This window comes from Oncorhynchus mykiss, chromosome 8 (genome assembly GCF_013265735.2).
Source record: "Oncorhynchus mykiss isolate Arlee chromosome 8, USDA_OmykA_1.1, whole genome shotgun sequence".
NCBI classification, from domain to species: domain Eukaryota; kingdom Metazoa; phylum Chordata; class Actinopteri; order Salmoniformes; family Salmonidae; genus Oncorhynchus; species Oncorhynchus mykiss.
Genome location: NC_048572.1, coordinates 19832252 through 19847033, shown reverse-complemented (window position 1 = coordinate 19847033; position 14782 = coordinate 19832252). Strand labels below are relative to the sequence as shown.

At 42.6% G+C, this 14782-nt stretch overlaps 1 protein-coding gene across 11 annotated transcripts in view; it reads right to left on the bottom strand.

Moving 5' to 3' along the window:
* Window positions 1-14143, bottom strand: part of akap7 (A kinase (PRKA) anchor protein 7) — a 29136-nt gene extending 14993 nt beyond the window's left edge. For 2 of the 11 annotated variants that reach the window (XR_002474409.2, XM_036984965.1), the window contains exons 1-8: window positions 13841-14143; window positions 13151-13616; window positions 11601-11642; window positions 11183-11302; window positions 10563-10721; window positions 7178-7295; window positions 6110-6222; window positions 5023-5140 (exon numbers count right to left, since the gene is read on the bottom strand). Coding sequence is in view for 10 of the 11 variants with exons in the window: in XM_036984965.1 (XP_036840860.1) it covers window positions 5023-5140; window positions 6110-6222; window positions 7178-7223 (277 nt within the window). In the remaining variant the exon portion in view is untranslated. Of the gene's footprint in view, window positions 1-5012; window positions 5141-6109; window positions 7296-10562; window positions 10722-11182; window positions 11303-11600; window positions 13724-13840 lie in introns of those variants that run through there. The other 9 variants (XM_036984972.1, XM_036984973.1, XM_036984970.1 and 6 more) reach the window with 8 other exon arrangements.
* Window positions 14144-14782: the final 639 nt, after the last annotated feature.

Sequence of the window (14782 nt, the reverse complement as noted above, 5' to 3'; positions counted from 1 at the left end):
ACTGGAACGCGCTGTCGTACATGTCGATCCAGAGAATCCCAAACGTGCTTAATGGGTAACATGTCTGGTGAATATGCAGGCCATGGGAGAACTGGGATATTTTCAGCTTACAGGAATTGCATACATAGCCTTGTGACGTAATGGAGGCGGATAAATGGAAGGACAATGGACCTTGGGATCTCGTCACGCTATCGCTGAGCATTCAAATAGCCATCAAATAGTTAATTGTCCATAGCTTATGCCTGCCCATACCATAACCACACCGCCACCATGGGGCACTCTGTTCACAACATTGACTTCAGCAAACTGCTCGCCCAAATCTGCCCGTTCCAGTTGAAGCCGGGAGTCATCCGCGAAGAGTACAGTTCTCCAGCGTGCCAGTGGTCATCGAAGGTGAGCATTTGACCACTGAAGTCAGTTACGACGCCAAACTGCAGTCAGGTCAAGGCCCTGGTGAGGACGACCAGTAAAACAGATGAGCTTCCCTGAGACAGTTTGACAGTTTTTGCAGAAATTCTTTGGTTGTGCAAACCCACAGCTTCATCAGCTGTCTGCAGGTGAAGAAGCCGGATGTGGAGGTCCTGGGCTGGTTACATGTGATCTGCGGTTGAGGCCGGTTGGACATACTGCCAAATTACCTAAAACGACGTTGGAGGTGGCATATGGCAGAGAAATTAAGATTGAATTATCTGGCAACAGCTCTGGTGGACATTCCTGCAGTCAGCATGCCAATTGCACTCTCCATCAAAACTGGAGACATCTGTGGCATTGTGTTGACAAAACTGCACATTTTACAGTGGCCTATTGTCTCCAGCAAAAGGTGCACCTGTGTAATGAGCATGCTGTTTAGTCAGCTTTCCCCACTTGTCAGGTGGATGGTATGGCACCGAGAGAGATGGTCGCTTCGAGTTCTTAGGAAACTACGCAGTAATATTATTATTATTATTTTTTTTAAATGTATAATTTCTTACATTGTTACCCCAGGAAATCTTAAGTCTTATTACACACAGCTGGGAAGAACTACTGGATATGAGAGCAACTTCAATTTACCGACATTACGACCAGGAATACGACTTTCCCGAAGTGGAGACCTCTGTTTGGACCACCACCCAGGACAACGGAGGTAATTCCAGTAGGCAACCCAAAACAACGAAGCCGCAGAAGGGGCAGATGAAGCGGCCACCTGGCCACGCCCCGTAGACGGGAGCGGTGTGCACGAGTATACTACTAGCCAATGTCCTGTCTCTTGACAACAAGGTAGATGAAATTTGAGCAAGGGTTGCCTTCCAGAGTCAGATTGTAACATACTGTTTCACGGAAACATGGCTCTCTCGGGATATGTTGTCGGAATCGGTTCAGACACCTCCATGCATCGCACCGACAGAGATAAACACCTCTCTGGGAAAGGCCTGGCGGTTGTGTATGCTTTATGATTAACGACTCATTGTGTAATCATAACATAAAGGAACTCAAGGCCTTCTGCTCACCCGATCTAGAATTCCTTACAATCAAGTGCCGGCAATTCTACCTACCAAGAGAATTCTTGTCAGTTATAGTCGCAGCTGTGTACATTCCCCCTCAAGCAGATACCAAGAAGGCCATCAAAGAACGTCACTGGACTACATGCAAACTGGAAACTATGCATCCTGAGGCTGCATTTATTGTCGCTGGGGATTTTAACAAAGCAAATATGCGAACAAGTCTACCGATATTCAAGCATATTGATTGCGCTACACGCATGCGCAACACCCTCGACCACTTCTACTCTAACTTCTGTGACGCATACAAAGCCCTCCCCAACACTCTGTTCGTCAAATCCAACCACGACGCCATCTTTCTCCTTCCGTCTTTTAGGCAAAAACTCAAACAGGATGTACCAGTGATGAGAACCTTTCAACACTGGTCCGCAAGATTGTTTAGATCATGCGGACTGGAATATGTTCCTGTCAGCCTCTGAGAACAACATCGACCTACGTGAGTGCGTTTATAAAGAAGTACATTGGAGATATTGTACCCACTGACTATTAAAACCTACCCTAACCAGAAACTGTTGATGTATGGCAGCATTCGCACAAAACTGAAAGCGCGATCCACCGCATTTAACCATGGAAAGAGGTCTGGGAATATGTCTGAATATAAACAGTGTAGTTATTCCCTCCGCAAGGAAATCAAACAAGCAAAATGCCAGTACAGGGACATGGTGGAGTCGCAATTCAACGGCTCAGACACGAGACGTATGGGGCAGGGTCTACAGGAAATCACGGACTACAAAAAGGAATCCAGCCACGCCAGGGACACCGACGTCATGCTACCAGACAAACTAAACACCTTCTTTGCCCGCTTTGAGGATAATACATTGCCACCGTCGCAGCCCGCTAACAAGGACTGCGACCACCCCCCTCCCTTCTCCATGGCCAACGTGAGAAAAACATTTAATCGTGTTAACCCTCGCAAGGCTCAGACACACAACATCCAGGGGGTGAATAGGCTCTACCACTATGGGACAGTTTAGTTGGTGCAACCTAAGACCGTCTTGTTTTGCAATTGTTTTAGTGCCGTGAATCGTTCCTGAGTTGAAGGAATGAACGCTTATCACCTGTGGAAGGTGCGGCTTCCAGCGAGAGGCCGATTTCATTGGCCTTGTCAGGCGTGATTGTAGATCCTTCAACCGAAATTGAGAGTGCGACCCCCCCATATTCAACTAAAAACAACATGACATTCAGCCACCCTAAAATCAATTTCCTAATCAATACATAGCAGTTTCTCAGACAGCAGAGTGAATAATGAATTTGCGTATAATCCATAATATGAGAGGAACCAGCCTGCAGCATCCTTGGCGGTTCGCACAAAACAGAGTCATATTCACAACATAGTAACACTATCAAATCTAAGTCTCACACATACATGGGTTAACCTCTTGCCCCAACCTTAGAGGGTGAGTACGGCAACAGTACTGTCAGCTCCTTGACATGGGTTTCACAGCTGGCTGCTTGTGTGAGGTGAGAGAGAGGGAACCCTCAGTGTGCTGCGTCCTGTCTGTGACACCAGTCTGACTCAGTCAGGGGAGGGGGGCCATCCCATCACAAGGCCAGCTCAGTGGCCCACAGTCCCCACAGGACCTAGGCCAGTGCTGGGAGCAGCTAGTAGAGATCAGAGGGCTGGGGAGAGATCCCCGACCTGCCAACTACACACATCTAGTGGGAAAGTCCTGGAGAGCTTGCCTAGCTGACACTGCTACCCAACCATAGCCTTCATGAGTCCAAGTGACAGCTGACGGAGACAAGAGAATAATATACTATATATGGACTAATCAACTCACACCAGTGTGTATGTGCACACCAATCCCAATTCTATCTTCATCGTAATATCAGTCATATTTTATTTGTGTGTGTTTACAGGTTGTTTTCAAATGAGAAATTGGCCATGGAGCTGAGCTCTATTTCTGTAATGTATAACAAACACACCCTCCTAAATCAACACCCTTCCAATTTATAGCCTGTCCGCCGCTGACAGTTTCCTGATCCAGTTGGAGTCCTTCCAGACCAACCCGGAGTACCAGGCAAATTAATATAGCATTTATATTGGAGCCATGTTGCTCTCAACTGGATGCTTTTAGACATTTCCATGTTAGTCATGTAGACCAACCAAAAGCTCTGTGGACTAATTACAGATGAACAAGGTCTAGGCTATAGCCAAACCATAATAGCCAAACCATATTTTAATGTTTTGTTGTCGACCCTACATACATCACACTAAGCACACACACTGGTTGAATCCACGTCTTTCCAATAAAATGACGTTGAACCAACGTGGAATAGACATTGAATTGACGTCTGTGCCCAGTGGAATGGTACATATTTGATATGCAGAACAAGTCTATTCCAAGTACCACCAATTTCACAGGCTGTTAGACAGCAATCTGAAGCAAAATTAACTTGTTCCTGATCGTCTTAAAAAGCAGACTTAACACACACAGCCAGAGGAGCGCACAGTGGAGACAGTCAGTGCACATGAATTAGGCTGCCCTGTTCCCACAATGCTTCTTCCCTCGTCAGCTCTGTGTACTGGCTAATGAATTCCAAGCCTTTAGCTGATCTCACACAAAATATTTCTCTCACCGCGGGTGCATTCGACTTTTGCCAAGCTTGTTTTTAAGTGGCTTTAAGAGCAAAAACTAAAATCTCCAGAAGTTGGAGGCCAAACATAAACATTCCTGGGTTTTTAAACAATTAGGCTAATTCAAAAAAAGGTCGGTTCTGTGGTTTACTCAGTCAAAATGGAACACGAAGTGAACGGCTGACAAGGACACTTGTTCCCAGAGAAGAACATCATCCACAAATAATTTATAAATCCAAAGAAAGCAAGCAGGGAATTCGAACAAAAAACAAGTACTAAAAGCCACAAAACACAATCCCCACCAATTCTGTCTTGATTATGAGTGTCTATTGATTGTCAGAACAAACCTCTGAGGAATATCAAGGCAGGTCTGAACAACAAGCATCTTAAACCTCCTAATGTTAGTCCCTGGGTAAAGAGTTGACCAGGAAAAGCACCACCCTCACAGACAATCACCTAAAAAAAGATGATAAACTCCCTCTGCTGGTCAAAATAAAAACAAAGCAACCCGCAAGAATTCCATTCAGTAACATCAAGGGGCAGTTTGAAAATAAAATCTAGGCTAAAAAACAATAACATCCCTTGCTACATCACATTATATGAACTGGTTCTGGAATTTTTTCTAGGATAAATATTAAATCCCAGTAAGAAAATCCCCACTGTACTCACTATTAGTCTGTATTATGATATTTGGACTTTCCTCAGGTTTAGTTTACCTCCCAAGTTTTGGAGTAAATCAAGTTATGTGCATAATTCATGTGATATTGAAGTGGTACAGTAGGTATGAAGCAAAACATGTTGTGTTCATCTCTTTGAATTCTAAATTATGTCAATGCGGACAGCAGATGAGATTTTCAGTTACAATTTTTTCAAGTCTGCCTCATGTTTCTACTCACCAAAACTGACCTCGGTGGTAGAATCCATCTGGGGTCTTTTTCTTCACCATTGAGCAGAGGGCCAGTCTGAACACCCTCTCATTTCCAAAGTGGTGACGAGCGTAGTCAGAGTACAGCTTCTTTAAACCCTGGGAGACAACACAGACAGACATGGGGATGTGCACAATGTCACATCTGACCAGATATGGATGTTTCAGAACACACCCATCCACCCTGACCCCACACAGTAACAAAGTATTCTCTAGGCTGCCTGTTGTCTGGTGGGAACGATAACACCAGCAGGAAATAGGTCATCCACTGCCAACAAACCGATAAAACAGGGAGCGTCCATCTTCCCCTCCTACTACCCCCCCCTCCAGGTCAAATGCTCCTCATCCCTCCTCCCCTTGCCAGACCACTGTACATCGACTGCCATAACCATCATTCACTCAGCCAGGACGGTAAACATGTCACACAGTGAACCGCTGCTACAAATTCACTCAACCTGAGTGAATGTCATGGTTCACAATTTGATCAAAGGGCCTTCTTCCTGCCATGGGACAGTGACTTAGTATAAAGATAGTGTAAGCCATTTATAAACTTAACAGTATCAAAGCATATCCAGACTATCACATCCAGCCGTGATTGGAGTCCCATACGGCGGCGCACAATTGGCCCAGCGTCGTGCCAGTTTGGCCGTCATTGTAAATATGAATTTGTTCTGAACTGACTTGCCAAGCTAAATAAAGGTTACATTTATAAAAAAAAAACTGTCAAGTATATTGTATTATTACAACTACTGATTTTCATTCCTAAGTCACTGAATGTGCATGATCAGACTTATTTCATGATAATCTAAACATTATTATAATCAATGACATTATCATAAGGACTTTGGTCTTGCAGGGTAAATTGCGTAAATTGATATGAAAGACAGAATAAATACACACACACACTTGGCTTTGAATTCTCTAACAATCTTACCTACACAACCAAATAAGGTATCCCGCAAAGGCAGAGAAGGTTGCCAGTAAGAAGGGATAGTGAAGCTGCGCTAGATCTCCACACAGCTGTGTTTTCTCTATGCATATCGTTCCAGCAAGAGTGAGGAGGCTCACCTGACTGTGTAGAGGAGGAGTTTTGGACAGCTTCATGAAGGGAAGGTGAGGCTTGAAGGCTTTGCGGTCACCAGACGAGATGCATTTCTCTTCAAACGGTTTCCTCACAAGACCTGGCGCAAATGACCAGAGACAGAGCGAGGGTGATGGGAAAAACAACAGCAGATCTATTTGTAGTTCAGGACCACGAGGGAGAGAGCAACTTTAAGCCAGAGTGGTGTAAGACAAGGAGATAATCAATAGGAGGAGAGGGCGGGGGTATAGGGGTTAGTGGAAGAACACAAATGGGCAGTAAAAGACAGCAGCTGATAATCTGTTAGTGTCTCTATTTAGGGAAGCTTTCTCCATCTAAAAAAGCACAGCCTCATTGGAAAAAGCTTGTAATATCTAAAAAGTACAAAATAATAAAGATATCAGATTTTGATTATGCAAGAAAAAAAAGCAAAACATTTAAGATGCACTATAATGCAGAAATAGCTCCACCATTCTGTGGTTGCTATAATTGGAAGTAAGCCACATTTCAGTTTGTGACAAAACAAACAAGTATAGTGTAGACAAACATTGTGTGAAATACATTTTCCATAACTACAAATAATTGTATTTTCAGCCGGTGCACAAAACTGAAAGATGCAAAAACAAAAACATAGAAGCAGAAAAAGTGCCCACTGAACAGATCTACCGCTTCTTAGACTTGCTTTCAATGACAATAACTGATCTATGACTAGAGCTGTTGTGGTGACCGTATTACTCCCAGTCACGAAGGCAAGTGAAGACAAGTGACCGCCAGTTAAGTCACGGTAAGTAGGCTTCTCCAAGCTCTGATGGTCATGAGCAGCCAACCAAACGTGCTAACTGCCTGGTACGCAGCCCTCTAATCACTGTGACATCAATGCAAATGTAATCAAACATTTCATGAGAGCCCATGAGCTCATGTTGCGCAACATATCTATAGGCTATGCAATTACGTGATGGCTTCTATAAAAAATAAAGTATCCCATCAGCTTTCTATATCTCAACTTCCCTAATATTAAGCACATTGCTTTTCTTTACAACAGGAGTATAGCCTACCTGGCTGGCACAAATTAACCACGGGAAAGCTTCCTCCATTCGCCATTTAAGTGCATAGGTGACACTTATCTTTTCTCGCTACCCCGGTTTTGATACAGGTGCATGATAACGGTCCATTCTAAATCAAAACAAATTTCACATATATTATTTAGTATATGTAAAAACAAGATTAAATCAAGAATAGTCTGAAGGGTGACAATATTAACCTATATTTTTTTTAATTACTTTTTCGAATCATACGCGCACACCTCATGTAGCCTAGCCCATAGTCTTGATATGGTTTGGATCACAACTAGAGAACATAACTTCTTAAAATTAAGCACCTTAATCCGCTTTACAAGGGGTGTTGAGCCTGTGACAACCCTCCCACTCTGTCTGCTCGTACAGGATGTCGGTGGGCGGAGCCGGGAAGGTCGTCAGCAACATGGGACACCCCTGGGCTCAGGTGTGTTCCGGGTATAAATAAATACGCCTTTTCCCCCATACATTGAAGAGACTCTCTCCACGCAGACACACTTGTTTTTAGTTGTGGCAATTTGGGGCTTCTTTGAGTTCATTTGTTATGGCACCTCTCAACACCATCTATATACACACACAGTTAATCATATAGTTAAGTTTAATAAATATATTTTGTTATGCCGTTATCTCAACGTTTTCTCCCTTTTTTTACGGGCTACGAGACAGTTCGTAACAAGCCTAACTGGCATACATAAGCAGCGAGTGCGTTTTAAAGTTTGGGGAAGATCATTGTCACCATAAAAATGCACCTTTATAATAAAAGTATTACATGCATAATTTCATTTGCAGTCACTTCTGCTAATGGAACATTTGCGCTTATAGCCTACTACAATGAGCGCATAACTGGCTTGTGAAGAAATACACTATTAGGCTATCAACATTTTAAGCTAAATGTTGTGATCTCATGCATACATTGCGTAAAAAAGGTTGATGCAAGTGGTATTAAATTTGGGATTGGGACAGAATGTCAACTTTTGTACTATGAGAGATAGTAGACTGACATAGGCTAGTGTTTTTGCTGTTCGTTAGGCCTACTCATCTTGTTGGCTGATGAAAAGTAAAATGGACAGTTAGTCCAATATCTTCAATATGCACCTCGAAATTCATAACTCCCTCACTAGCTTTAAGCACCAGCTGCCAGAGCATCTCACAGATCACTGCACATAGCCCATCTATCTACCTACCTCATCCCTATACAGTATTTATTTATTTATCTTGCTCCTTTGCACCCCAATATCTCTACTTGCACATTCATCTTCTGCACATCTACCATTCCAGTGTTTAATTGCTATATTGTAATTACTTCGCCACCATGGCCTATTTATTGCCTTAACTCCCTTATCTTACCTCATTTGCACTCATTGTATATAGACTTTTTGTTTTCTTCTACTGTATTATTGACTGTTTTGTTTATTCCATGTGTAACTGTTGTTGTATGTGTCGAATTGCTATGCTTCATCTTGGTCAGGTCGCAGTTGTAAATGAGAACTTGTTCTCAACTAGCCTACCTAGTTAAATAAAGGTGAAATAAATAAAAAAATATTAAAATGTGAATTTGATCAGGTCGCCCAAAAAGTTACATCCTCCGGTCCTAAATTGGTTTAGGACCTATTTAACCATTAGTGTCACACTTGAACATAACTCAGAGATAACATATCACATGTGGCGTTCCACAAGGTTCCATGTTGTGCAGTTCATACATAGTGATTTCAGAAAGTACTCAGATCCCTTGCCTTCTTTCAAATGTTGTTACGTTACATCATTACTCAAATGTATTAACAACATTTTCCCGCATCAACCTACAACCAATACCCCATAATGAATACTTACAAGTATTCAGACCATTTGGTATGAGATCCAATTGAGCTAACGTGCATCCCGTTTCCATTGATCACCCTTGATGTTTCTACAACTTGGTAAAATCAATTGATTGGACATGATTTGGAAAGGCACACACTTGTCTATATAAAAAACGGTCACACTGTTGACAGTGCATGTCAGAGCAAAAACCAAGCTATGAGGTCGAAGGAAGTCTGTAGAGCGCCGAGACAGGATTGTGTCGAGGCACAGATCTACAGGCATTGAAGGTCCAAGAACACAGAGGCCTCCATCATTCTTAAATGGAAGAAGTTTGGAACCACCAAGACTCTTCCTTGAGCTGGTCGCCCAGCCAAATTGAGCAATCGGGGGAGAAGGGCCTTGGTCAGGGAGGTGACCAAGAACCCGATGGTCACTGACAGAGCTCCAGTGTTCCTATGTGGAGATGGGAGAACCTTCCACAATCTCTGCAGCACTCCACCAATCAGGCCTTTACGGTAGAGTGGCAGCCCGCTTGGAGCTTGCCAAAACACACCTAAAGGACTCAGACCATGACAAACAAGATTCTCTGGTCTGATGAGACCAAGATTGAACACTTTTGCCTGAATGCCAAGCGTCACATCTGGCACCTGGCACCATCCCTACGGTGAAGCATGATGCTGGCAGCATCATGCTGTGGGGATGTTTTCAGCGGCAGAGACTGGGAGACTAGTCAGCATCGGGGGAAAGATGAACGGAGTAAAGTACAGAGAGATCCTTGATGAAGTCCTGGGCACTCTGGAGCAGGTTCCCAGACTGGGGCGAAGGATCACCTTCCAACAGGACATTGATCCTAAGCACACAGCTTTGGGACAAGTCTCTGAATGTCCTTGAGTGGCCCAGCCAGAGCCCGGACTTGAACCAGATCAAACATCTCTGGAGAGACCTGAAAATAGCTGTGCAGCGACGCTCCCCATCCAACCTGACAGAGCTTGAGAGGATCTGCAGAGAAGCATGTGATAAACTTCCCATATAAAGGTGTGCCAAGCTTGTCTTCTTGGGTAAGAAGCTACTCGAGGCTGTAATCGCTGCCAAAGGTGTTTCAACAAATTACTGAGTAAAGCGGGACTGAAACACACCTTTTTAGCGTCACTTTTCCTTAGGCTGCTTTTTAGTCATTCAGTTTTTAATTGTTATTCTTTAGTTTATCCTTTTATGTAGTAAATATTTAAGTTATTTTCATTGTTAATTTGATTATCCGCCCCCCCCGTGACGCACATTGCGTTGCATTCCATGTCTGAAATGTGCTGTATAAATAATTGATATTGCAGCTTAAATATTCATTTATGAAAGCATACCATTTAAAATGGCTAAAAACAATGCTCTTATACACAGATTTATTCTAAAATTGGCAGCACAACTCACATCAATATACAGCTAGAAAGGCACGGTGAGTGACTGCAAAGACTCCACACACGGGATGAAAGCAGGTGGAGGAGAATGGGAAGCGAGAGAGTAAGGAGAGGGGGGTTGGGTGGGGGAGCAGCAGCCGACTAGCAGTAGCACCCACCTGCGATCTGGACCAGTTTGACAAGGATCTCTCCCTGGGCCAACTCTACAAAACGCCACCTTCCTGAAGTGTCCGATGCTGTGGAAGGGCAGGATGAGCTCTCACCCCCGCAGCAGGTCCTGCAGTGATGCCTTCATCTGGGCCACTGCACACACTGCCCTGCAGTCAGCAGAGCACAGCATTAATCCCCTCCATCCCTCCCTCGCTCTCTCTCTACTTCATCCTCTTTCCACCACGGTCACACACCGGCCAGTCAGGCTAATACATACATTTACCCCTGCAGTATTTAGTGATGCAAATATACATTTCCTGGAATGTGTACACAGTCAGACATGTAGCCATGTGTTAGTCATAGGGAGATACAGTTCTAGGACTATATATTTAGTGGCTATGGAGGTTCAAGAAAGTGGAAGTGGTTACCTACATTGTGTTTTATTGTATGTTTTCAGAAAATACCACACTGCACTGAATATTTTCACCTATGGACAAATTATATTTTAAATCAGTGTTCTCTCTGCAAATGTGTAGGATAAAGAAACAGACAGAATATAGCTTCTGCCATCTATAAACAGAGGGTGGCTGTTTGGTTGAAATAAGTGAGATCAGCTGCAGATACTCACAAGTTTACTTCCTCTTGACTGGCCAAGTGGGTCACCAGCAGCGTGATGTGGAGACTGGCTACAGGCACCAGAGCCCGAGTGAGTCTGGAGTCCCTCTGCATCACCAGGGCCTTCACTGATCTGCACAAGTAGAGCATGCCATTCACTCTCTGGCCATCCAGTTCCAGCAGTTGCCTTGTGATCACATTTAAAGTGAAACAAGCAGTAATTTATTCCAATTATCAGTGAGCTCATGTGGAGAAACTTTTAAGAAATACTGCAAAATAAATATATAACATTTACTTTTCAACAAACAAACAAAAAAAAATCATAAAATTGTACTTTACGATTTGTGATGGGTATTGAAACAAAGTAGTTTGGGCCTTATGTTTTCTTTCTCTCTGCATCCTCCTCACTCTCTAACCAAACACCCACCTACCTCTCTTTCGCTTCTTCTTCAAATTGGCCTCTGGCTTGGTAACTAGGGGAAATGTAGCACAATGATTAGTGTTTTACAGGAGACAAATGTGTGATTCTGCTATTCTGTAGTTGGATTTGACTGCCCTTCTGTAAAACCAACCGCGAGTCAAGTCAACAATGCATTATTTATCGCCACTAGGCAGCTGGAGGAAATTTGAATTCAAGGGCAGCTGCGGTACAAGGAAGGTCCTTGCATCAATTGGCAACTACTACAAATAACCAGTCATTATAGACTTAAGAGTTGCTGCCACCAGCATAGAGCCCTGTCATGGTAACTACTGAACTCATTCTCTCTATAAAAAGGTATGTTACAACCATGTTATATTAGTCTGGAAATGTTAATTTAAGTTAACCTAGATACAAATGCATAAATAAAATGGCATAAACTGTTTACAGCCAAGGTTGTTCCATATTGCTGTAGCTGCGAATAGAAGTTCTGACATGAGATTGTCAGAGCATTCTGATGACTTGGACTTCTGTTTACTTCCACGTGGCTTTTGGGGTCTCTTCTTGATCCTCTTCACTATTTCATTTTCTGAGGAACAAGGGGGAGATGATGACAGCATGCAAATGGCTAAGATGGATCCTCCAAATATCGCAGACATAATTTCCAACAAAAGCGCGTCAAGACTCTGGGTGAATGTAATGAATATTTGAAGCTAGTGAACACAAGCTATTCCTTGAAAGTAGTTGAGCAACAGAAAAAAAAAACTGCTCATAGTAAAATGTATGGTCTGACTGAATGGATTATGTGTGTGACTCACAGGAGGATGCGGAGGGGAGAACGGCTCATAATAATGTCCAGTACGGAGTAAATGGATTCAAACATCTGGAAACCATGTGTTTGATACCATTCCACTCATTAAGGCGAGCCCATTCTTCCCAATTAAGGTGCCACCAACCAGCTGTGGTGTGACTCCACCCCATCCATTGTGTTGCTTTGACAACAACGAGAATGCAAACAGTTTCTTATGATGCAGTGTTAGAGCGATGATCCTAGAACTTCTGATATTAAGCCATGGAACTGGCCACCACCAAGACAGTACATAACAATATAATGTACTTTGATGAAAAAATATATATAAAAAAAAATAAGGGGGCTCTATCTGTTTGTGCAGCATGTCATCCAATGACTATGGAATGCACTTAACCTTTGATGTTACAGTGAGAAGAGAATGTTCTCACAATTCTCTAATAATAGTTATCTTTTTCAAATCTCATTTTAAATTTGTCACATGGGTCGAATACAACAGGTGTTTCACCTTACCGTGAAATGCTTACTTACAAGCCCTTAACCAACAACGCATTTAAGAAAATATTTACAACAAACAAGTAACAATAATGAGGCTATATAAAGGGGGTACCAGTACCGAATCAATATGCAGGGTGCAGGTTAGTCGAGGCAATTTGTACATTAGGTAGGGGTAAAGTGACTATGCATAGATAATAAACAGCAAGTAGCTAGTGAAGTTAAGTCTTTCAATGTTCCATTGAGGTTGGACTACTTACATTTTCCTCCTTGACAAGAGTCAATAGAGTCTCAAAGCCACAAGAGGGTAGAAGACATTGTAAACTTTGCTTGTTAGGGGGATGTAGTTGCAGAAACAATGGAATGGTTTTGTCGACTTCCTCAATCGCTGTTCCAAGTTACAATGTGGAAGACGAAGGTGCTGTTTTACACAGAGTCAATGAAAAGCTGTCACGCCCCACCCGCAAACTTTGGAATCAAAGAGGCCAGGTTCCACTCATTTAGCGCATTTCTGTGATGATAATAGGTTATATATATTTCTTACCAGGGGCGATGAGCTCCTTCACATTGCAATGCAAGTGACTTTCCTCAGCAGCAACTATATCAGTCGATGGATCATGTGCAGGTGACGGCAAGAGGTCGTTGTCATGTTCCTTGCTACTCGTCTCGAGCTCAACAGCATAATCAGTCCCAGTGACCGACTGCATTCCAAAGAAGTTAACTGACCTTGAGGTAAATACAGAAAAGTAGAAACCGTTTTGATTAGCTTCCTTTGTCAAATTTAGCGTGGGGCTTCGTGCAGTTTGCACATTGATGTTCTCGGACTGCAAGCTTTCTGTGAAGCAGGCAAAGCCCTCTAATAGATTTAAGAAGTGAAGTCTGAGCAGGACAACCTAAATGAGACTAACCAGCTAACTACATAGCATTTGGAGTAAGGATAGTTAACTCACGAGTGACCAGGCCATAGCATTCAGTCTTTTTATTACTAGCTAGCTAGCGACCTTTAGCTAACTAGCTCCTGTCATCTGTTAAAACACGTCTAATTCAAGTTAGCTAGTAACGTCGCTAGCAAACTGAAAGGCTAGCTTGGTAGAGAATAAAAACAAAATGTCCAGCATTTTTTTCAGCATAAAGTTAAATGGTACTTTTTGCAGCAAACCTGCAAAATGTGTGCTTACTCCTAGCTAACATAACTCACTACACATGTAAACACAAGACTACGGATACTCAAAATGATCAAATTACATACGCTTATGACAAAAACAAACGTTAGAACCAGTTTTTGACAATCAAGGCAGCGTGTTACCTTTTATATTTGTTTGTCTGTAAACGGAATTTAAATTAGCTAGCTTTTTTATTTGACCTTTATTTAACTAGGCAAGTCACTTTAGAACAAATTCTTATTTACAATGATGGTCTGGCAAAAAGCCTTTGTCGGGGACGGGGGCTGGATAAAAAAATATATAAATAATAACAAATATAGGACAAAACACACATGACAAGAGAGACAACACTACATAAAGAGAGACCTAAGACAACATAGCATAGTAGAAACACAACATGGCAGCAGCAAAAAACAGGGAACAAACATTATTGGGCACAGACAAAAGCACAAAGGGCAAGAAGCTAGAGACAACAATACATCACTCAAATCAGCCACAACTCTCAGTAAGAGTGTCCATAGTTCACTCTTCAGAATATATAACATTTTCAAATACAGATGTAGTGATGTTGATTAGTAACCTTCACTTAGCCCAATACTTGTATGGAGCCTAACCTTACTGTTACTGCTTATTAAAGTACCTTAGCTACCGTATGTTATTTTCATAGGTAGACTGGCTCTGGCAGCCAAATACTCAAACTAAATGTGAATCGATTCTCAATTGCAATAC